This window comes from Hyperolius riggenbachi, chromosome 12 (genome assembly GCF_040937935.1).
Source record: "Hyperolius riggenbachi isolate aHypRig1 chromosome 12, aHypRig1.pri, whole genome shotgun sequence".
In the NCBI taxonomy this organism is placed as follows: Eukaryota; Metazoa; Chordata; class Amphibia; order Anura; family Hyperoliidae; genus Hyperolius; species Hyperolius riggenbachi.
The window spans coordinates 16280089-16305612 of NC_090657.1; the positions used below are offsets into that span (position 1 = coordinate 16280089).

Sequence of the window (25524 nt, forward strand, 5' to 3'; positions counted from 1 at the left end):
CACTCCCCCGCCCCTCTCAGTCTTCCTTCCCTGCGAGGGGCAGGAGAGAGGCGGAGATCCGCTGCTGATAGACACGAATAGAGGCAGAGCTGCGGCTCATAGCTTTGCCTTACACACGTCTGTCAGCGGCGGATCTCCGCCACTCCCCCGCCCCTCTCAGTCTTCCTTCACTGCGAGGGGTAGGAGAGAGGCGGAGATCCGCTGCTGATAGACGCGAATGGAGGCAGAGCTGCGGCTCATAGCTTTGCCTTACACGCGTCTGTCAGTGGTGGATCTCCGCCTCTCCCCCGCCCCTCTCAGTCTTCCTTCACTGCGAGGGGTAGGAGAGAGGCGGAGATCCGCTGCTGATAGACGCGAATGGAGGCAGAGCTGCGGCTCATAGCTTTGCCTTACACGCGTCTGTCAGCGGCGGATCTCCGCCTCTCCCCCGCCCCTCTCAGTCTTCCTTCACTGCGAGGGGTAGGAGAGAGGCGGAGATCCGCTGCTGATAGACGCGAATGGAGGCAGAGCTGCGGCTCATAGCTTTGCCTTACACGCGTCTGTCAGTGGCGGATCTCCGCCTCTCCCCCGCCCCTCTCAGTCTTCCTTCACTGCGAGGGGCAGGAGAGAGGCGGAGATCCGCTGCTGATAGACACGAATGGAGGCAGAGCTGTGGCTGAAAGCTTTGCCTCCTATAGCAGCAAAATCCACGACCAAGAAAGTCATGGTTTTTGCGGGGGAGAGGGAGGTGGGAGTTAGGGGGGATTTAGATAGATTACAGCGGCGGGAATGCCACGATTTAGGTAGGGCTAGCATGTTAAACACATTTTTTAAATAAAAAGATGTTTCTCTTGAGACTTCAGTGTCTCTTTAAAGAGACACTGAAGCGGAAAAAAAAATATGATATAATGAATTGGTTGTGTACTATGAATAATTACTAGAAGATTAGCAGCAAAGAAAATATTCTCATACTTTTATTTTCAGGTATATAGTGTTTTTTCTAACATTGCATCATTCTATAATATGTGCAGATTACACAACACTCAGCATTAAAAATGAGTCTTTCAGAGCAGTCTGTGAACTAATGACCTCTCCTCTAGCAGAGCAAAAGTAAACAGTTCACTTACAGTTGAGATAATAAAAGTCAGATAACAGCCCTCTCCAGGACTAACTTAGTCGGAGAGCTTAATGGCTTGTTTGCATAGAGATAACAACTGGAGTTTCTCAACTCTTCCTGTACTGGAAACAATTAGACTGATGTATCTGATCTTAATGTTTTATTTCTTAGCTGTGCTACACATACAAATCATAATATCATCATTTTTTTTTCTCTTCAGTGTCTCTTTAAAGGGAACCTGTGATGAGAAGAATAAGGCTGCAAAATTTATTTCCTGTGAAACAGCACCAGTTGCATGTCAGCTATTTGGCTGCAGTAGTGTCTGAATCACACACCTGAAACAAGCACATGTAGCAAATCCAGTCAGACTTGAGTCAGAGCACCTGACCTCCATGCATGTTCAGGGTCTGTGGCTTAAATTATTAGAGACACAGGATCAGTAGAACAGCCAGGCAACTTAAATGGTTTAAAAGGATATACATGTCAGCCTCCATATCTCTCTCACTCACCTCAGGTTCCCTTTAATATTCTACTAATGACCTGAGATCCCAGTGCTGTAGGTGTCTTGTGAGGGATATTTTGGCAACAAGGTTTAGCCTGCCTCTTATACCTTTTTTTTACTCATCAGCCCTCCTCATATTGTACCTTTCCTGCTGCTAAAATGACTGTGTTCATCCCATATACTGTACTGCCTCCCTTGCACAGGTCTTCCTATTGAACATTTGGTTGCTGGCATCAAGGCTCAAGATATCACTGTGGATGTTGTAGATGGACCATATGACATGGACACAGTGAGCTACAATGGAGCTATAGAAGTCAACAGAGACCATAATGAGGCAAAGTAACTCTCTAAGATTTCTGTGGACATAAACTGTACCTGTGAGTTTATAAAGTGAAAGAGAGAGATATTTACATTAGTAGATAACCCAGAGACATCCCTCATCCCCCTTGGGCTCGCTGTTTCGAGTGCTGGGACCCTCTGAACTTACTCGACAAGGGCTTATCGAATAGGTTTTTGCGCCTGTTCTCCCCTGTACAAATGTGGCTGCACTGTAACTGTGCGTTAATGGCTCATGCCTGCACAGTAGCATGTAGCTGCTAGAGCATCGCTTTTTCTTCTATGCACGAGAAGCTCTGTGCTACTGCGCAGACATGGGCCGTCCGTCTGCTAGCGGCATTATAAATGTAAATTTGTAAATGTTCATTTAAAAAGGAAAGAGAAAAAAAACCCTCCCCCTTCACTTTTAACCCTTTATCTCTCATCCAGGCTATTATTCTTCAAATAATTCATATTACAATGAACATGGGATACACCACTAAGCAATACCAGCAGACATAAGCCATAAAAATGGGAAGAGGGAGGTTTGAGGAGTGATAGTTGACAAACGGGGCAGTAACAACCGAACCCACCCACCCACACACACCCATACCACTCACACACACACCCACACCCGCCCATACCACTCACACACACACACCCACCCATACCACTCACACACACACCCACACACACACACCCATACCACTCACACACACCCACACACACCCATACCACTCACACACACACCCACACACACACACACCCACACACACCCATACCACTCACACACACACCTACACACACCCATACCACTCACCCACACACACCCATACCACTCACACACACACACACACACCCATACCACTCACACACACACCCACACACACCCATACCACACACACACACACACACACACACACACACATCACACACACGCACACCAGACACACCCACCCATACCACACACACACCCACCCACCCATACCACTCACACACACACACACACACACACCGACACACACCCACACACACCCACACACACCCATACCACTCACACCCACACACACACCCACACACCACACATACCACACACACACACACACACACACACACACACACACACACCACACACACTTCACACACACTCCACACACACACCACACACACACACCACACACACACCACACACACCACACACACACCCATACCACTCACACACACACCCACACCCGCCCATACCACTCACACACACACCCACCCATACCACTCACACACACACACCCACACCCACCCATACCACTCACACACACACCCACACCCACCCATACCACTCACACACACACCCACACACACCCATACCACTCACACACACACCCACACACACAGCCCACACACACCCATACCACTCACCCACACACCCACACACACCCATACCACTCACACACACACACACCCATACCACTCTCACACACACCCACCCACACACACCCATACCACACACACACACACACACACGCACACCAGACACACCCACACATACCACACACACACACCCCACACACCACTCACACACACACACACCCACACACACACACACACACACACACCCATACCACTCACACACACACACACACACACACACCGACACACACCGACACACACCCACACACACCCATACCACTCACACCCACACACACCCACACACACACCCACATACCACACACACACACCACACACACACACACCACACACACACACACTCCACACACACACACACTCCACACACACACCACACACACACACACCACACACACACACCACACACACACCACACACACACAGACACCACACACACACACACCACACACACACACACCACACACACACACACACACCACACACACACACACACACACACACACACACACACACACCACACACACACACACCACACACACCACACACACACACACCACACACACCACACACACACACACACACACACACACACACCACACACCACACACACACACACACACACACACACACACACACACACACACACACACACCACCCCCACCCCCACTCACACACACCCCACACACACACACACTCACACACACCACACACACACACACCACACTCAAACACACCACACACACACCACACACGCCCACCCATACCACCCCCCCCCCCCCCCCACACACACACACACATACCCACACACATACCCACACACACACCCACACACATACCCACACACACCCCTACACACACACACACTTTTTAAAATGTTCTGAAGGAATGTCCGTAAGGAAGTGAGAATAACCCTACTCGTGACTTTAGTCCCCGGAGGATAACTTATGGTGGAATCTGGAAGCTCCCTTAAATAATAAAGGCATCCCCAGATATCTGCCCCCTCCCCCTAAAATAATGTGTCACTTTAAACCTCGTGTGCCCAGTGTCTGCAACAGCCACTGCTGTGATGCCTGCTTACAGGGTGACCCAGAATTAGCAAAGCAAAGTGGTATCCTCAAAGGCAGGATCAGGGCCGGGCCGAGGCATAGGCTGGAGAGGCTCCAGCCTCAGGGCGCAGTGTAGGAGGGGGCGCAGAATTCATTCAGCTGTCATTCCTAATTGTGTTTGAAGCAGAAAGAAATAAGAAAAGGGGATACATGGCAGTGACTGCAAGCCAGATAACTAGATATTAAGGTGTTGGGGAGGTTGTGGGCCCTGTGGTGCCTCTTAGTCTAATAGCAATCAGTGTGTGACGGCCGGGGTGGGAGGGATGGAGGGGCGCACTTTGGTGTCTCAGCCTTGGGTGCTGGAGGACCTTGTCCCGGCTCTGGGCAGGATTCAATACCTTTTTCATGTAGAGCATTTAGATAATTGAGTTTAAGGATACCTGTGAGCATGGGAACAACTAAAACTATGAATTTTAAAAAGTCAAACTTTAAAAAGCTCAATAACTCGTGAAGTCTGCTAGACTAGAATAGGAAATCACAGGGCAAGGACATGGAAAGCAAATCGCAAACTTTCAAATAGATTCTTAAAGGAAACCTGAGATGGGGCAGGAGAAAACATTTATTCATACCTGGGGATTCCTCCAGCCCTCTCTAGGCTGATTGCTCCCGAACCGCCCTCCACCGCCTCCTGGATCTTCCGCAGTCGGCCCCGGTCTGGGCGTGCTGCCGTGCTGCGTATGTGTAGCCTGGCCGCACACGCACCCCCATCTCACACCCTTCAGCAGGAGCATTCTGTGCCTTCACAGTACTACTGCACAGGTGCAGAATACTCCCGTCCATGGGAGCGTGACGGGAGCGCAAGCGGCCAGGCTGCGCCGACTGGACGACTTACTGGAGCCAATTCCGGAAGATCCAGGAGGCGGCGGAAGACGCGAGGGAGCAATCAGCTTGAAGGGGACTGGAGGAAGCTCCAGGTATGAATACATTTTTTTTCTCTTGCTCCATCTCAGGTGCACTTTAATGGCTAATGTAGAATGCACATACGTCATGGGAATAACAATTCTAGATCTAAAAAAAATGCCATTTGCATACTGTAAACAAGTATATTTACTACGAAAAAAATACATATCTGCAAATCACACAACATGTGCATTGCTTATGTAAATTGTGTCATTGTTATGTTTATATTGACAGTAGCTTTCTGTGATCTTGTTTCCAGAGCTGGTACAGGATCGTAGGGAATCCCAGAGCCCAGAATGCATTTCCTGTGCTGATTAATATAATCACTAATGCCCAAATGAGTCTTTCTACCAAAGAGCGGGTCAGAGTGTGGAACCATCCATATACTGTGAGTACCATTAGGTGGCCATGCCAGCCATGAGAATGCATTTGTCTTATTACAGATCAATACCTTAAGGGCTGAAAATCATCTTCCTGGGAATTGTCGAAGGGGTCCTTAAAGTGAACCCAAGGGGAAAATAAAATTATGAGATAAACAACTGTATCTATCCTTCTACTCCTAAAATTATTATTTTTAATAGATATCCAATGGTTTTATTTTATGTTTAAACATTTAAGTAGTTTTCATCTCTGGCAGTGGCATTCTATTGTGTCCTAGAGCTAAAATACATGAACTATTGACCTTTTTTAATCTATCCCTTGCAGTCAGAAGCCCTTCTCTGCTAGGAAAGCGTTTTATCGCTGTAATTCCTTACCAGTGAGGGTTACAATCTGACTAGGGTAAGACAAGAGAGAAACTGTCACTTGTCACTTGTATGTCTGAAGTTCCCTTTCACAACAGTTCAGCCATTTTTTTCTGAAAACAGAAATGGGAATTCTCAAAAATTGTGAGAAGAAATTAAAATGAGGAACTAGTGTAAACAGCCAGTTTGCTGGTGTGAGTAGAGACTATAACAAAAAAGTTTGAAGTGGATCCAACAACAGCTGGCATGTGTGTCAGATAGAACAAAGCTCCACTATAGCTGATTCAAAAATACAAATATACTGTAGTTTATTGATAGCACAAGATTAAACAACAATAATTAAAAACGCATGGGATTGCCATCAGGGACGGATCTAGGGGGGGCGAGCGGGTATCTTGCCCCAGGCGCAGTTTGTTGAATTCTTAAAAAGGCGGCAAAATGAATGGCAGTTTAGGCACCAAAACCTGACCTTGCCCCAGGCACAACTTGGTCTTGGTCCGTCCCTGATTGCCATCCCACCATGCATCCAACAGACATACCCACACGCAGGTGCACCACACTATCACTAAAGGGATTCACATTTGTACAGCAGTGTATCCGGGAAGCCAGATCAATGATTCCAGATGTTAATTAGGAAACATGATGAGCAGAACCTTGTATTGTACAGTGGCAATTGGTAGCAATAAACAGCAAGACAGGCAACATTGTGCATCATCAAAAGCAACAGCATAAACCAACAAGCAATATTTACACCGCAATAGCACCTCAGTTGTCCACAAGGTTCAGTTCAGCAAATCGAATGCAAACTCAAGAGACAACAAACAGCTTGCTTGGATCTCACCACATCCAGAACTGAAGAACGTCCAACAGTCCATTGGTCCTTCACCATAAACAACACTATGGTACCATGATCCCCATCCCAGATGAACAGATAGCTTAGGCGTGGAGAGCCGGGGACATGCAGTGGCGGTGTCACCCAAGCGGCATGCCAGACAATGTGGAGCCCTTCTATGTCCCCGTGCCACATTGGAGCATTTGAGCAGCGTGGTGTCCCATGAAGGAGAGTAGCTCCCTACAGTTTCACCAGCTTCCGGCTTCGTCAGGGGGAGTAGAGACTACGGTACTTCTTACACTTTCCTAGTTCTTCTCACTGTGTCATGGTTTGTCTTGTGATGTAGCAGGGAAGCCTGAGAATGCCCCATTACTGTCCAAGCCACCGTTGCAAGGTACTAAGTTATGGATTCGATCTATGGATGCAGCCTTGCAACAAAGATGGGCAGAAAAACCAAACGGTGAGGATCTCTGGAAAGACATACCCTTTAGGGCAGTGTGAACACTTATGATGTTGTTAAACGAGGCACTAGTTACGTACACGGAGGCAACGAATCTACTAATTACGGGGGAGGGATTTCAGCGTTGTACGAATTACAGGAGAAGGTGTTATGGATTATGTTTTTGCTTGCTTTTTTTTAAGGCGAAACAAGTGATGATCGTAATCAGCAAAATTACGATTTCGCAAAATTCCGCATACATTTTCGCAATTACGCCTATACGTAATTACAATTTGCAAACTAAATTGATTTCGTAGTTATTCGTAATTTTGCATAAAAACCATTTTTCTTTGCATTTTTAAAATCGATTTTCTCAAAAACTACAATGTCTTTTTGAAAAATTATTTTTTTTTACTATCCAATATTCTCCGGAACATATGTACCAATTTTGGTAGCAATAGCATGTATGGGGGCTTTGCTATGAACTGCCAAAGTCGGCATAAAAAATTTCGCTAAATTGCGCAAGAAATTACGTGAAAAATTACATGAAATTATGAAATACTGCTATTACATACGAAATCAATTGCGATTTTCCCTCAAATTTCGCATACGATTACGAAGCGAAAATGCGTATTTCGATGCGAAATTTTGGCCCATCACTAGGCGAAACCCATCAAAATCACTGGAGAAGGCAGACTTCAGGCGGAATTCCACCTTTTCCACTGACTTTAGTGCATCCTGCCTTAAAATACAAAATCTGCTGCTCATCCCTGCGGAGAAGTGTCTCGCTTTTCTGACACTGTGATGATGTCTGACATTATAAGACCAAAGTCCCCAGACTTTGGTGACTGATTACCCTGTGTTGTTCTCTCTGGAGGTATCAAATCTGTATTGCACTGCAACAATAGAACACTTTTTATTTTTCTTGAACTTGAAAAGCTTAAGTTAAAAACAAATGAATAAAACAAAAAATTAAGAACACACCATTTTTTTCAGTTTATTTAAATTCAAACACTTAGATTGTCTGAAACTAAAGTAAAGAACATATAAACAATTGGCATTTAAAAAGAAATTATGTGATCTATGAACCTTATTCAATTCACTTTTTTTCTCTCCTAGGAGACACAGTTTTTCCTCTTCTGTTTAAAATGACTTTGCAGCTCTCTGCAATTGAAAAAGTAACACAAAGTAGGTGTAAAAGGCGTACGTCAAAAAAGGGCGTCGGGAAAAAAGGACGCGTGGTGTAAACGATAAGCAGTATTATCGTTTATAAAAATATTGTGTAGAATTTCTTTACAAATAGTGTTTTAAGAATTTATAAATCATTAAATAATGTGTATGAAATCGGCAATTCTTAAAAGGTTAATCTTCCCTGTTTCTAAACTGAAACTTATAATTACGTTTGTTAAAAAAACAGTAGTATTTGTTTAAACATAATAATTATATATTGTTATGAATAATCTTGATTTATCGTTCATTATTATAATACAATGTGAAAATATTGTTTATAACAATGATATTAATATAAGTACATTCATGATAACTGTAGATTAGTATTATTAAAATTGTACTACAACTATACCTAACCCTACTCTCACACAGAACCCTCCCTGTACCTATCCCTAACCCCTAGACCTCCTGGTGGTGCCTAAACCTAAGACCCCCCTGGTGGTGCCTAAACCTAAGACCCTCCTGGTGGTGCCTAAACCTAAGACCCCCCTGGTGGTGCCTAAAACTAACCACCCCAAAGCCCTCCCTGTACCTATCCCTAACCCCTAGACCCCCTGGTGGTGCCTAAACTTAAGACCCCCGTGTTGGTGCCTAAAACTAAGACCCCCCTGGGGTGCCTAAACCTAAGACCCCCCTGGTGGTGCCTAAACCTAAGACCCCCCCTGGTGGTGCCTAAATCTAAGACCCCCCTGGTGGTGCCTAAACCTAAGACCCCCTATGGATAATAATGTTTTACAAACATTAATAAATAAAAAATTTAATTAAAAAAATGTAAATACTTTTTTTGGGTGGATAATAATGTTTTAGAAATGTTTTACAAATAGTGATTGTAAAAAATATATTGCAATTTACGTTACGTGCTGATCGCTTTATTTTGTGAATAATAATGTTTTACAAACAGTAAGGGTTAAAATGTTAAATAATGTTTTAATTAAATAGGATAAATATGTTTAGTATTTTTATAAACGTTATTCGTCACGGGCGTATTTTCTAAACGTAAATCATCACAAGCACAGTAATAAAACATTAAAAATCTCCGGGCGCTAATTGTAAAAAGTTAATAATCTCCGGCGCCCTTTTTTCCCTGTTTGGCGCCCATTAAACGATATTTATAATGGGAGTGAATGGGGCGCCCTTTTTGGCCACTTGTCTCATGCGCCCAAATCTCCTGCTTCCGTGTAAAAGTACTGTCAATATTATTCTGAGTATTTTCTTGCTTTCTGATGGCTTAAAAGGCATTTATTGGTTAGGTATGAAAGTTCTGTATTTATCACCTAGGAGAAAACCTTAGAAAACAAGTTAATTGAATAAGGGTCCCGGTAGTGCCTAACCCTAAGAACCCCCCTGGTGGTGCCTAAACTTAACCCCGCCTGCTGGCACCTAACCCTAAATCCCTCCAAAGCACCACCCCCTCTGCCACAAAGCTGCGATATGCAGCAAAAAAGGTAAAAATTTTCACCCTGAAGTGCCCAATTAGTGGCAAGAGGTTGCAATTTCGGTGTCCAGAGGCACCTGAAAGAATCACCGGTGCCAGGGGCTTGTGTAAAACTAAATTGCGGCATTGCATATCAGGCACCTCTGGCTGCCCAAATTGCATCTGCATTACCTTATTTCAGCCTCTTGTTGCTAATTGGGCACCTCCGGGGGCCAAAATTTACCTTCTTTGCCGCATATCTCGGCCATTTTAAAAGCCGTGGCCATTCTAAAAGCCGCGATATGCGGCAAAGAAGGTAAATTTCGGCAACCGATAGCCGGCACCGCTGTGCGCCCAAATATCTGTGCTACCAATGCTGTATTTCTTAGCTGTACTACACATGCAAATCACTATCTCATAAGTTTATTTTCATCTCAGATTCCCTTTAAAGAAAGCATTTGCTATCAGAACCCCAGCAGGCAATACTAACTGCCAGCTGTCCTTGTAGTAATGTATTCTTTTTTCTTTTTGTCACCAGCCAGCCCTCAGATCAGATGGTTTCCTTCAGCTTATTCAGTTCTTATTTGGGTTGACCTTTATGGTGTTCTCTGCTGGATTTGCCCCACACTTTGCTATGAGCAGTATGGAAGATATAAAAGTAAGTATACAATCTTTAACTAAACTCTTAAAGAGACACTGAAGCGAAAAAAAAAATATGATATAGTGAATTGGTTGTGTACTATGAATAATTACTAGAAGATTAGCAGCAAAGAAAATATTCTCATACTTTTATTTTCAGGTATATAGTGTTTTTTCTAACATTGCATCATTCTCTAATATGTGCAGATTACACAACACTCAGCATTCAAAATGAGTCTTTCAGAGCAGTCTGTGAAGTAATGACCTCTCCTCTAGCAGAGGAAAAGTAAATAGTCCAGGAACAGTTGAGATAATAAAAGTCAGATAACAGCCCTCTCCACGACTAATGCTGGGAATACACGGTTCGTTTTTGCCTTCGTTTAAACCTTCGTTTCGATTGTGCCTTTTGTCCTTTTCGATCCCGAAATAATCGGTCATACGGTTAATATCACCACCCACGGTTTCGTTTTTTTTTTCGATTCTGATGGTTTTGTTTTTCCAATGATCGAAGGCTGCAAAGAAACGAAACGAAAATCCCTTTTTACAGGGACGGACTAGCATAAACGAATATATAATCGATCTGAACAGCCATCAAGCCTACCAATGGCTCGATTAGATGGATAAAGAGAGATAATATCAAACATGTTCGATCACTAGTCGTTCGTTTTTGGGGTCTATTAATCGAAACTATAATGAGATTATGACTATTTTCACATACGTTTTCAACACTCGATTCGTTTACCGAACGAATCGAAGGTTTAAACGAAGGCAAAAACGAACCGTGTATTCCCAGCATTACTTAGTCGGAGAGCTTAATGGCTTGTTTGCATAGAGATAACAACTGGAGTTTCTCAACTCTTCCTGTACTGGAAACAATTACACTGATGTATCTGATCTTAATGTTTTATTTCTTAGCTGTGCTACACATACAAATCATAATATCATCATTTTTTTTTTCACTTCAGTGTCTCTTTAATGCATAATTTGTTCAAATGAAGAACAATAAGATTATTTGGGCATTTACATTATTTATAAATTGTGGATGGTGGTGCTGGAAAAGATGTTGGAAATACCTTTAACCAGTTCACCACTGAGGGGTTTTTCCCCATATGGACCAGAGCAATTTTCACATTTCAGCATTCCTCCCTTTTAATTCGCCACATGGCGGGCGATCATGGTGAGGTACGTATATCTACGCTCCTGGGACTTAAGAGAAGTTCTGCGAGGCGTAGATATATTGCCTCCAGATTGTAAATTAGTTACTCCAGTTCTACTCATGTGAAGTTTAATGAAATGAGATGTAACAAACAGGGATGAGTTTCGGATAAAATTCGGATGAAGTCCGAATGAGTTTCATTTGGATTTCATACTCCAATTACTGCACCTGAGCAGGTGTGTGCAGGGGGTTTACTTACCCTGCAGGCTTCTTCTTTAACCCTTCCCACTGCGCATCCCACACTGCGTTCCAAGCCGCGTCACCTGACTACTACGCTTCCTCCTTCAACCCGGAAAGAGGATGTGTTTGTAGTCATGTGACCATGGCTTGGAACGCAGCGTGGGGCGCGCCATGGAGTGGGTTAAAGAATAAATCTGCTGGGTAAGTTTAACCCCCCTCCGCACAAGCGCTTAGGTGCAGTAATTAGAGGATTTCATCCGAATTTTATCCCGAGCTCATCCCTGGTCACAAATGAAGAAACGGTGCATAGACCATCAGGTATACAAGCCAGTAGGTTAAAGCGATCAAGTGCTGAAGAGTATTTTTAGATCTTTCCTACATAACGATAGTATTGCAATTCAAAAGAACATATTAGATGTCCCAGTCCATGAGTGTGCAAAGAGAAGAGGTTCAAGAATGGACCCTTGTGGAACTGCAACATTCAGTGGGCATGAAACAGTTACATTGGTTCTGTCTGAACTCAACACTAGAAGCCCCTGATTTGCTATGCATTTAACAGACCAAAGCCTCTACTGGCACTGCCATGGTTGGAGGAAGGGCTGAGAATAGGCTGAGGAGGGGTTAGTTCTGAGTCAGGAAAGTCAACACACTCTTGTACAGAGGAACCCTAGGATCATAGGAATCACTTGAGGATTATTGCAGTTTCATGGACACAAGTAAAGAATCTGCAACATTAGGCTGGTCATATTGTATGATGTAACAGTTTAGCTTAAAAAATGACCAACAAATGACCAGCACTATATTTTTGAGACACTTTGTGTACACTGAGACAGTCATTTTCTTGAGACAGTCATTTTCTACACTTGAGACAGTAATTTTGTTATCTTATACCCAATAGGATGACACTCTCTTCTGCTATAATATACTGGTAAGCCACTCCCGCACTCATGCGTCTTAATCCCCACTTAAAGAGAACCCGAGGTGTGTTTAAAGAATGTTATCTGCATACAGAGGCTGGATCTGCCTATACAGCCCAGCCTCTGTTGCTATCCCAAACCCCACTAAGGTCCTCCTGCACTCTGCAATCCCTCATAAATCACAGCCGTGCTGTGAGGCTGTGTTTACATCTGTAGTGTCAGTCTCAGCTGCTCCCCCGCCTCCTGCATAGCTCCAGTCCCTGCCCCGTCCCTTCCCTCCAATCAGCAGGGAGGGAAAGGATGCAGGCGGGGACTGGAGTTCTGCAGGAGGCGGGGAGAGCAGCAGACTGACACTATAGAGATAAACACAGCCAGCTCTGACAAGCTGTGTGTCAGCAGCATGGCTGTGATCTAAGAGGGATTGCAGAGTGCAGGGGGACCTTAGGGGGGTTTGGACCTTAGGGCTGTATAGGCAGACCCAGCCTCTGTATGCAGATAATATTCTTCAAACCCACCTCGAGTTCTCTTTAAAGGATTGACAGCCGCATTCTCAGCCTCTACCTGCAAATAGTTTTTCCAGCTTGGTGAACAACAATCTAAGCCATAGGACAGGTCAACTGAGCAGCTAGCTTAAGCTGAAAAGCTTTGTAAAAATGTTTCAGTTTTTGCAAAGTAAAAAAAAAAAGAAAAGAAAATAACTTTTGCACAAATAGAGGGATCCTCATTTCCTCTTCTGGAGAAGCAGTAGGGTATTGTACCGTGTTAGCCATCAGAAAAGGCAAGACGTTTTAATTCAGAATAATACCATTTACTGGTTAACTTAGAAGAAAATGAGTAAGCTTTTGGACAGGAATAAGTTCAATGAAGGCTTTATAACTGAACGATTACTCCTTTTCTTCTAAGTTAGCCAATAAATGGTATCTTCCTGATTCAAAACTTGTTGCTCTTCTGGAGAGAAAGACAAAAAGAGACGTGCCCCCTGTGTAAAAATGTACGGGGATACTTAATCCCATGAAACTAAGCAGCTCACCTTGAGTCAGTGGCTTAGCTTGAGGTTATGGGGCCCCACAGCAAGACTTTCATTGGGCCATCAGACATAGGCTTTCTAGAGCAGTGCCACTTGCCTCTACCCTCAAAAAATTACAAATAACCGGTGCACAGGTCCCTTGAATAGGTTTAGTTCACCTTAGGAATTATACCTGAAGGAAGGCTGGTTGAAACAATTTAATTAGTAAAAATTCCAAATACAACTGCCACTCAATGAACTATATACCAAAAATATCTTTATTGTAGAAAATTATATATAGCAACCAACCCATTAAACCCCAGACCCATAAAAACACAGGACGTGGGCAATTCCAACATAGGAGTACTCCTAGTGCACACAACCACTCTCACTCCACATTCACAACAGATCTCGGCCGATCCCTTAACTGTGTGCATGTGTAACGCTTCAAAATCAGTGACAACTGCTTTGCAAGTCTTAAATCATTTGGGGATAATCTAGTATTTATTTGCACATAACCATGCTTCCAAGACAATCCACAGTCCCTCCGTGAGATATTGCAAACAGTATGCCTCTCTCCAGCTTAGGCAAGTCCACCAACCAGCAACTTCACAACCATGCTGGATCAATAGAATGCATAAATGGCATCCGCTTCCTTTAGGCTATGTGGCAATTGGTTACCTTTCCTGCTGCGCCGGTCTCATAGTCGGCAAATAGCCTCCGCGGCATCCCGTGTATCACAGGTACCTGCGTTTGGTGGGATTCACCCAGGCTAGCTCAATCTAAGCGTGAGGGTCTTCTATGTGCGCCGCTCTAGGCAGTTCCTCCAGCCCAATGTCCTAGAGTCCTGCCCACATAGACGTTACGCCTACTATGACGTAGGCTTCATCAGTGTATTGGCACTGTGATGACTCAACAGGACTGGCTTCTCTCCCTTTCAAGCCAGCTGCCAAGCCTCGCTCTGAAATCCCAATAGGAAATATTGCTTTCCAGCTCCACACCACCAGTTTAACTCTTTTGGTGCTCACTGAATCCACAAGAAACGCTATTGTTAGCAGCAAAAGTTTTACATTATCCAGCAGCTTAATCCTTGTTCATACCACCATTGTGCATATAAACTTTGTGCAAATAGACTTTGTGCATATAAACTTTGCATTGCTATAAATTATTCTATCCAGAATTTTTTATATCTCAGCAAGGGCAGGTCTTTCTTATATATTTATTTATTGTGTTTATAAAGCGCCAACATATTACGCAGCGCTGAAGAAGAGTGAAGAGTGACACATGCATCTCTAATGGTTAATAGCTACAGAGATGACTAGAATTTTTCAGTCCACACATATAAGGAACTTTCCTCTCTATCTTATTAACCTTTTTTAACTTTTCTAACGAGGTCAGATTTCCTGCAGCCACTCCATATTCAGACATACAATTGCCCAATCCTTTTAATTATAGCATACGAAAGCACCAGCCACATAACATCAAAATAACACAGAATGACCATAATAATGACAGAACATCAGGGTGACAGGATAATATCCTCCGCTAATATTCCTTCAAATGATGGTGGATCAAATTTAATTCTGTGTTAAGGCCATTTGGCACCAGGGTCCCCATTTTAGATCCACCTGTTCTTGATCTGGTAAAGTAATCTTTCATGGTCACCCCCTCTGTTGCTTCTCTTAGGTTTAATAATCCCCTTGAATTTAAGGCAATCCGGATCACTATTGTGGAAAAGAGCAAAATGTGCCCCTAAAGAGCTTTTTTCATCTGCCATATTAATGTTAGTAACATGTTCACCTATGCGCTCCTTCACAATTCTTTTAGTTTTGCCTATATATTTGAGGCCACAGGGGCAAGTGATCATATATATTACTCCTTCTGAATTGCAATTTACAAAACTTCTAATCTCAAATTCTCTGTTACCATTAGCATTCATAAACTTCTTTGTCTTGTCCACCAATCTACAATATCCACAGGGATACATACCATTCAGGATAGGACCCATAAACCCTCTCCCCAGGTTTTTATCGTGGGTTTTTGAATATACTTCCGCTCTCACCAGAGAATCTTTTAAATTTGGTGCCCTCCTGGGTGTCATTAAGGGGTATGGACCAACTATATCGAGCAACACTGGATCCATCCTCAAGACATGCCAGTGCTTGTCAAGCACCCTCCTGAGTTGGGGCCAATGTGATCCATACGTTGTGATGAGCCTCACTTTCTCATCATCTTTTTTTATCCTTTTTCTTACTCGTTTTTAAACATGATTCCCGATCGAGGGTAGATATGCGTTCCATTGCTCCTTCCAGAACATCTTCTGGATAATCTCTTTTTCTGAGGCGTTCGCACATCTTCGCCGCTTCGCTCCTGAAATTTTCTTCCTCTGAACAATTATTTTTAACTCGCACCAAGGGCCCTTTTCCACTAGCGACGTTTGCGATGCTGAATCGCAAAATCGCAAACCGCTAGTGGTTTTGAAATCGCTACGGTTTGCTTTTTAACATAGGAATCGCGGTAGGTCATTTCCACTACCGCGATTCCTTTTTGACTCAAACGCGATCGCACCGCGGAGCGATCTTTGCCGCGATTTTGCTATGCAGTGCATTGCATAGCAAAATCGTGAACGCATTTGCCAGGAAGTTTCCTGCATTTGCGATTCAGCAATCGCTAGCGTTTAGCGCGAACGCTAGCGATTGCTAGTGGAAAAGGGCCCTAACTGTCCGTATGGTATACCCCATTTCTGACACCCAGAATGAAAACTAGTACCATGTAGGTAAGTATTACCTGCAGTTTCTTTCCTAAACACAGATGTTTGCAACTTGTGATCCTTCTTTTTAATTAGGACATCTAATAAAGCCAGCTGTTCATCATCAATATAAAATGTCACTTTTAAATTTCGATTGTTATTATTCAGGTCCCCCAGAAAATCATTAAGGGTTTCCCTTGATCCCCTCGAGGAAGACATGATCTATGTAATGAAGCCACAGGGCCGCATGTGCGCCAAATGCCACCCTTGGGTAGACATCCTGCCTTTCCCACGTTCCCAGGTGTAAACACGCATAAGATGGTGCACATGCGGCCCCCATCGACATCCCCCTCATCTGTTGGTACTAGATCCCATCAGACAAAAAACAGTTATTAAACAGTATCAACTCCTGGAGATCAACAACCATCTGATTCCTAATCCTCATCCATCCCCTGTACTGCTGTAAAAAGTATTTTACTACCTCCAATCCCATTTCATGGGGGATTGAGGTTACATAGTTACATAGTTATTTTGGTTGAAAAAAGACATACGTCCATCGAGTTCAACCAGTACAAAGTACAACTCCAGCCTGCTCCCTCACATATCCCTGTTGATCCAGAGGAAGGCGAAAAGACCCTTGCAAGGCATGGTCCAATAAGCCCCAAAAGGGAAAAAATCCTTCCTGACTCCAGATGGCAATCAGATAAAATCCCTAGATCAACATCATTAGACATTACCTAGTAATTGTAGCCATGGATATATAGAGTTTGCCATAACGACTTCCTGTGGCAATGCATTCCACATCTTAATCACTCTTACTGTAAAGAACCATTTCCTAAATAAATGGCTAAAACGTTTTTCCTCCATGCACAGATCATGTCCTCTAGTCCTTTGAGAAGGCCTAGGGACAAAAAGCTCATCCACCAAGCTATTATATTGGCCTCTGATGTATTTGTACATGTTAATTAGATCCCCTCTAAGGCGTCTTTTCTCTAGACTAAATAAACCCAGTTTATCTAACCTTTCTCGGTAAGCGAGACCTTCCATCCCACGTATCAATTTTGTTGCTCGTCTCTGCACCTGCTCTAAAACTGGTATAAAGTGACTCTATATCAATGCCCACGAATAGATCATTATCCTTCATTCTCAAAGTTCTGTATCAAATTCAACAACTTCCGTGTGTCCTTTATGAATGATGGTCATTCCTAAACTAATCCTTTCACATTTTCATCCACAAAGATCCCTATCTTTTCAAGGGGCCCATCATGGGATGACCAGGGGGATTTTCTTTGTTTTTATGGACTTTGGGAATTAGGTACAACCAGTGGCGTAGCATTGGGGATAGCAGCCATAGCGCTGCTACGGGGCCCCGCGGCAGCGCTACGTCACAGGGGGCCCGCAGCTGCCTGAGAGGACTTTTTTGTTTTTTTTTCCCGCTGGCCGTCCGGTCGGGCGGGGCCCCCCTCCCTCACCTTGGCGCCCCCCCTCCGCCTCACCTGGGGTCCCCCCTCCTTTAATCAGCGGCGAGAGAGCGGCCGGCATATACAGAGAGCTCCAGCGGGTGTAATCAGCCACTAGAGGTTCAGCTGCCTCCGGGCTACGGTGTCCCCACTGTATTGCTGCTCGCACCACTTCCTGGTTTATTGCGAGCAGCAATACAGTGGGGACACCGTAGCCTGGAGGCAGCTGAACCTCTAGAGGCTGATTACCCTGCCGGAGCTTCCTGTATATGCCGGCCGATCTCTCGCCGCTGATGGAAGGAGGGGGGACCCCAGGTGAGGCGGAGGGGATAAGGGTCGGGCCCCTACCCCACTAACTACTCGGCTACCTCCCCTCCCACCCGGCTACCTAACTGCCCACTACCTCACTGCCCACCCGGCTACCTAACTGCCCACCCGGCTACCTAACTGCCCACTACCTAACTGAACACCCTCCCACCCGGCTACCTAACTGCCCACTACCTAACTGGCCACCCTCCCACCCGGCTACCTAACTGCCCACTACCTAACTGCCCACCCGGCTACCTAACTGCCCACCCGGCTACCTAACTGCCCACTACCTAACTGAACACCCTCCCACCCGGCTACCTAACTGCCCACTACCTAACTGGCCACCCTCCCACCCGGCTACCTAACAGCCCACTACCTAACTGCCCACCCGGCTACCTAACTGCCCACCCTCCCACCCGGCTACCTAACTGCCCACCCTCCCACCCGGCTACCTAACTGCCCACTCTCCCACCCGGCTACCTAACTGCCCACTACCTCACTGCCCACCCGGCTACCTAACTGCCCACCCGGCTACCTAACTGCCCACTACCTAACTGAACACCCTCCCACCCGGCTACCTAACTGCCCACTACCTAACTGGCCACCCTCCCACCCGGCTACCTAACTGCCCACTACCTCACTGCCCACCCGGCTACCTAACTGCCCACCCGGCTACCTAACTGCCCACTACCTAACTGAACACCCTCCCACCCGGCTACCTAACTGCCCACTACCTAACTGGCCACCCTCCCACCCGGCTACCTAACAGCCCACTACCTAACTGCCCACCCGGCTACCTAACTGCCCACCCTCCCACCCGGCTACCTAACTGCCCACCCTCCCACCCGGCTACCTAACTGCCCACTCTCCCACCCGGCTACCTAACTGCCCACTACCTCACTGCCCACCCGGCTACCTAACTGCCCACCCGGCTACCTAACTGCCCACTACCTAACTGAACACCCTCCCACCCGGCTACCTAACTGCCCACTACCTAACTGGCCACCCTCCCACCCAGCTACCTAACTGCCCACTACCTCACTGCCCACCCGGCTACCTAACTGCCCACCCGGCTACCTAACTGCCCACTACCTAACTGAACACCCTCCCACCCGGCTACCTAACTGCCCACTACCTAACTGAACACCCTCCCACCCGGCTACCTAATTACCCACTACCTAACTGGCCACCCTCCCACCCGGCTAGCTAACAGCCCACTACCTAACTGCCCACTACCTAACAGCCCACCCTCCCACCCGGCTACCTAACAGCCCACCCTCCCACCCGGCTACCTAACAGCCCACTCTCCCACCCGGCTACCTAACAGCCCACTCTCCCACCCGGCTACCTAACAGCCCACTCTCCCACCCGGCTACCTAACAGCCCACTACCTAACTGCCCGCCCTCCCACCCGGCTAATTACTGCCCACCCTCTCGGCTACCTAACTGCCCACTACCTAACTGGCCACCCTCCCACCCGGCTACCTAACTGGCCACTCTCCCACCCGGCTACCTAATTGCCCACCCTCCCACCTGTTTACCTAATTGCCCACCCGGCTACCTAACTGCCCACTCTCCCACCCGGCAACCTAGCTGCCCACTACCTAACTGCCCACCCTCCCACCTGGCTACCTAACTGCCCACCCTCCCACCTGGCTACCTAACTGCCCACCCAGCTACCTAACTGCCCACCCTGCCACCCGGCTACCTAACTCCCCACCCGGCTACCTAACTGCCCACCGGTCTACCTATCTGCCTACCCTCCCACCCAGCTATCTAACTGCCTACCCAGTGCAGTGCCGCCTGCACCGCAAATAGTGTACCAGCCTGCCCAACCACCCTCCCTCCAGGTAATTAATGTTAGCCCACTATAGACCTAACTACATATACTGTATTTTGTGGGGAAATCTGGCGACAATCTGATTGCATTTTGTGGGGAAATCTGGCGACAATCTGATTGCATTTTGTGGGGAAATTTGGCGACAATCTGGTTGCATTTTGTGGGGAAATTTGGCGACAATCTGGTTGCATTTTGTTGGGAAATCTGCCGACAATCTGGTTGCATATTGTAGGGAAATCTGCCTACAATCTGGTTGCATATTGTAGGGAAATCTGCCAAAAATCTGGTTGCATTTTGTGTGGAAATCTGTCGACAATCTGGTTGCATTTTGTGGGGAAATCTGCCGACAATCTGGTTGCATATTGTGGGGAAATCTGCCGACAATCTGGTTGCATTTTGTTGGGAAATCTGCCGACAATATGGTTGCATATTGTAGGGAAATCTGCAGAGAATCTGGTTGCATATTGTAGGGAAATCTGCCGACAATCTGGTTGCACTTTGTGGGGAAATCAGATTTCCCCACAAAATGTTTGGGTGGGAGGTCCAAGGTCCATGGGGTTGGAAGGTCGTTGGGGGGGGGGGGCCCATAATTTTTTTTGCTATGGGGCCCAGTCATTTCTAGCTACGCCCCTGGGTACAACACTGGTTTCTTGTAGTGTTCCAGTTTCATATACTTCAGTTGCAGCAGATATAGCTCTTTCACTGTAGGCCCTCTCAGTGATCTCATCCCTCTTTTTTACCAATTCCGGAAAGGGATTATGCCTCAGCCTTACATATGTATCTTGATTGTCAAGCTGCCTCTTCATTTCCTGAAAATATGCCTCTCTGCTCCACAGGACAACATTTCCACCATTATCACAGCCCCTAATGATAATATCTTTAGCATCACTCAATTCCAAGATTGCCTTTCTCTCCTGGGGGGAGGGGTTATCAAACCTCGGTCCACAATGTATCATCTCTAAGTCCCGATTTACCAAGTCGGAAAAGACTTGAATGTTTTTGTCCATGGAGAGAGGAGGCATATACCTGGATAATCTCCTGAGATCAGAGTACCCGGTGTTGGTATCAAAGTCGTCCTGTGGAGCAGAAGAATCACCCTGATCCATTAACTCCTCCAATTCTCTCAACATCCTTCTTTCCTCCAGGGATCTAAGCTCTGCAACCTGTTCTGATTCCTCTCTGAGGGGCCTGGACGACATTTCTTGTTTACCAGCATGAATCTTTTTAAGCAAAACCTTGCGTAGAAAAAATTGAACATCCATATGTGTCAAGGGGTCTCCTCCACACACTGGGGAGAACGACAACCCTTTATTTAATACAGACACATGATGTTGGTTCAAAACAAAATCCGTCAAATTAAAAATATTGTTTTTGTCCTCCAGCCGACCCCCACCCCACCCCAGATACAGCTTCTATTCCCTGTACGTCTTTCCCTTTCAATATGGTTGTACCCTTTTTTTCAGGATCGGTTGAGTCACTTTCCTCTGTTCCTCTGTCCCTGTTTGTTCTGCTTCCTCTGATATTTGTACCTCTCTGACTGCTGATTCCTGCCACTTCTCGCGATTACCGCGGAGGCCTCTTCTTCTTCGTCTCCTTCCTCTTCTGTGTCCCCGCCATTGCCTAAAAAAGCGACCGATCTCACAGAAGAGTAAGGGGAACCATGGGAGTCATCCTCATCATCTGTATTTCTCCCCTTCCCTCCCCTGGACCGTGATCTGGCCCTTCCTTGGAGGCAATTATAATACTCACCTTGATTCCATTCCTTGACATCTATTTGGAATTTACCTTGTTTAACCATTTTAATTCTTTTTTTGTGTGGCTTCCACTTCACTTTTCACCATATCATTTAATCTGGTAAATTCACTGTTAGAACGGTATCCTTCTAATCTGGCTATACTCTCATTTATCTTAGTTTTTAATTCATCCAACTGTATAGTCTCTTCCTCTATATATGCATAACATTTAGATCGTAAGTAATAGCCATAGCCTTCCACTTTAGAATGAACCTAGAATTTCTCAAATGACCCGCGAGGGCGAATCTGTTCCTCATACTCCATGGTACCACCCCTTATCTACATAAGATTGCATTATGGATATACTCCACTTTCGTCTCAAATGTGTTAATGTCAATTTCTTACGGACTCTGAACAATTTTTTAAGATCATTAAGATCCTCCTGATTTTCATTACTAGTTTCTGTGAACGCTGCCGAGATGTCCATATCAATATCTTCCCCCAAAACATAAGCCATGGTCAGCTGGTCTCGAAATACAGGGGATACAACAAAAATAAAAATGTCTCCTCAAAGGTGACTGTCCTTAAACGATTTCCCCAACCCTAGATCTAGAGCTCAATGGGATGGCTGCCATAAACCTTCTTTTCAATTAAGGACCGTTCATCACGGTACACATCACAACAGTTCCAAAAATTACAAATAACCGGTGCACAGGTCCCTTGAATAGGTTTAGTTCACCTCAGGAATTATACCTGAAGGAAGGCTGGTTGAAACAATTTAATTAGGATGGTTGAAACAATGTAATTAGTAAAAGTTCCAAATACAACCGCCACTCAATGAACTATATACCAAAATTATCTATATTGCCTCTACCCTATGGATATGTGGCCAATTTTCATTCTCATGCAAACAACACTACATATAGTAACATGGGCACTGAGACACAGTCAGAGAGTGGAGGAACACGAGAAAGTTAATAGTGAATACATCAAGTACCATCTGGGCTCCTTCTGCTTCAGGGCCCCATAGAAGCTATTATGGCTCTATGGCTATTACTACGCCCCTGCCTTGAGATGTTGACGAGAGAGTCAATATTGACGAATCAGCAAAAAAGACTTATGAGTAGATTTACTCTCAGGCATCAGGCAGTATCTGATCATCTGGTAGCAGGAAAAAAGGCCGTCGCCAGAAACTGTAATGCAATTATTGTTAATACGGCGAAAAAAAGCAGAAAAAAGGGCATTGCGAAAAATGTAGTTAATGACATTAGAACATTATAGTTTTTAAGGTAGTTATCGTTTTAGAAGTTTACAACGTTATAGTTTTTGTCATAGTATTTCGTTAATAAGTACAGGTTTTACGTTTTCAACAGTATTATCGTTAATATATGTAAAAGGGTGTTTCTGCAGAGGGAGCGGTTAGGGTTAGTCACCACCAGGGGGAGTTGTTAGGGTTACGCACCACCTAGGTGGCGGTTAGTTTTAGGCAACACCAGGGGTTGTGGTTAGGGTTAGGCACCACCATGGGGGTTAGGGTTAGGCACCACCGGTGGGGGGTGGTGGTTAGTGTTGGGCGCCACTAGGGGAGTGGTTAGTTTTAGGCACCACCAGGGGAGGGTTCTGTGTGGGTAGGGTTGGGTTAAGCAGTATTGACAAAAAACGCAATGACATTTAACATTAATATGTTTTCGTTATTATATCTCATTTGTTTTTTGCAACAGTAAATATTGTTAATAAAGCTTGACAACGATGGTTCTCGTTATCAAATTTTGTTAAAACCTGGCGCCAAATTCGTTAATAAGTCGGGCCCTTTTTCACGGCGCCCTTTTTTCATGCACGCATTCATCTGCAGATCTCCATGCTTCTCCTGTCTCTGGAACGCATGGACCAATAAGCGAGAAGGACTCTCCAGTATAACGAAAGAGTACTTTATTGTATCAGAACATTAACGGACATGTCAAAACCAACATGTTTTCGAGGGGACACCCTCACTTTTTTTATCCATTCCTTGACATTGTAAGCTCACAAGGGCAGGGCCCTCTCACCCCTATGTGTCTTGGATTTTGTTGTTCATTTCATAGCTTGCACTCTTATACATTTTATTCATCATGTTACATCTGTCATTGTATTCACCAGTTCTGTATTTTGTACCAGTGTCCATATTTGATGTACTGTATATTATTGTCTGTATAATTATGTGCCCGTTGTTTGTTATTCTACTTTGTACAGCGCTATGGAATATGTTGGCACTTTATAACTCCATAATAATAATATTTAATAATAACCTGCAGGTTTTTATTATTGCTGTTCTTATGATCTCACGCTCCCGCACCTGGGGACACCCTCACTTAATCAGGAATTAGATACATTACCATTGGCATTAGTTGAACTTTTGTTATAACTGAACTTCTTCAGTGTCTAATGTGTTCAATAAATGAACAATGCATGTTTTTTGGTCTGGATGCATGCTACGGGTTTGCTACGCTCCTGATGATCTTGATCACGGGAGGTGATGAGAGCAGGACAACCTCAGACGTTATTTCCTGACCTACAGTGCTCAGTCATCTGTGGGCTTTGCTTAGGAGACTCAAGTTGCCATTAAAGCCCTCATAGCCAGTTCTACTTCTTACAACACATCTCATTACAGATCAAAGCCCGATCCCAACTACGCATTTCAGGCCTCTTCCCGTCAGCCTACTGGCTTGGACAAGCCATCACAGATATCATTTTTTATTGGTTGCTGCTTTTTCTGATGATCGCCATCTTGTTTGCCTTCAACTATGAGATCCCTCTGTACTTCGAGCAAGCAGCATCTCTTGTGAGTATCTCAATCCAGCTATCTTGTCAAGCTTTCTGAAACAGCAAGTGTTTGCATTTAAGTGGATGAAAGGCATGGGTGAAAATACCGAGGTAGGGCTTCTTGGCACGCACAGTGAATTCAGCACAGTTATAGCAGCAATACTATAGTCCACGGCCCCTGGTACGGGTAATTTGGGAATCTGGCAATTGCCGAATCACTTCTCCCTCCGAGTTGCTATGACTCAGAGGGGTAAAAGTAATTAACTCTGGATGGTATTTCAGTAACAGCATGGTGAGCTGTCATCCGACTCACATCGTGGGGCCACTCAGCAAGACGTTGTCGCCCTTCCCCACCCATGTTCCTGTAACACCCCACAACGTTTGATTGTGGCCATCATAACTTCCCTTCCATCTACCATTATGTGTGAACGACATAACAACTTATCCCCTCCCCCCCTCCCTTAACAAATGTGGAAACCCTCCCTTTATCCTTATAACCCCTTCCTTCCGCCACATAGTAGATATGCTGAATTGGTAAATCAGGTGATCTCACTACTGGACACTTCAGGAATGGGGATGGCCCAGCCTATTAGAACTCACAGAGAAGCATGTGATCAGTTTGATCAGCTGATAGATTTGTAAGGTTTTGACTTGCTGTGATGACTTCCTGGTTTCAT

The 25524-nt window shown here is 45.1% G+C and overlaps 1 protein-coding gene across 1 annotated transcript in view; it reads left to right on the plus strand.

Moving 5' to 3' along the window:
* The window catches only part of LOC137540900 (ABC-type organic anion transporter ABCA8-like), a 199930-nt gene that overhangs the window by 113581 nt on the left and 60825 nt on the right, over positions 1-25524 (plus strand). The window contains exons 21-24 of the mRNA XM_068262083.1: positions 1802-1932; positions 5601-5729; positions 10538-10657; positions 24696-24866. Coding sequence (XP_068118184.1) covers positions 1802-1932; positions 5601-5729; positions 10538-10657; positions 24696-24866 — 551 coding nt within the window. The remainder of the gene's footprint in view (positions 1-1801; positions 1933-5600; positions 5730-10537; positions 10658-24695; positions 24867-25524) is intronic.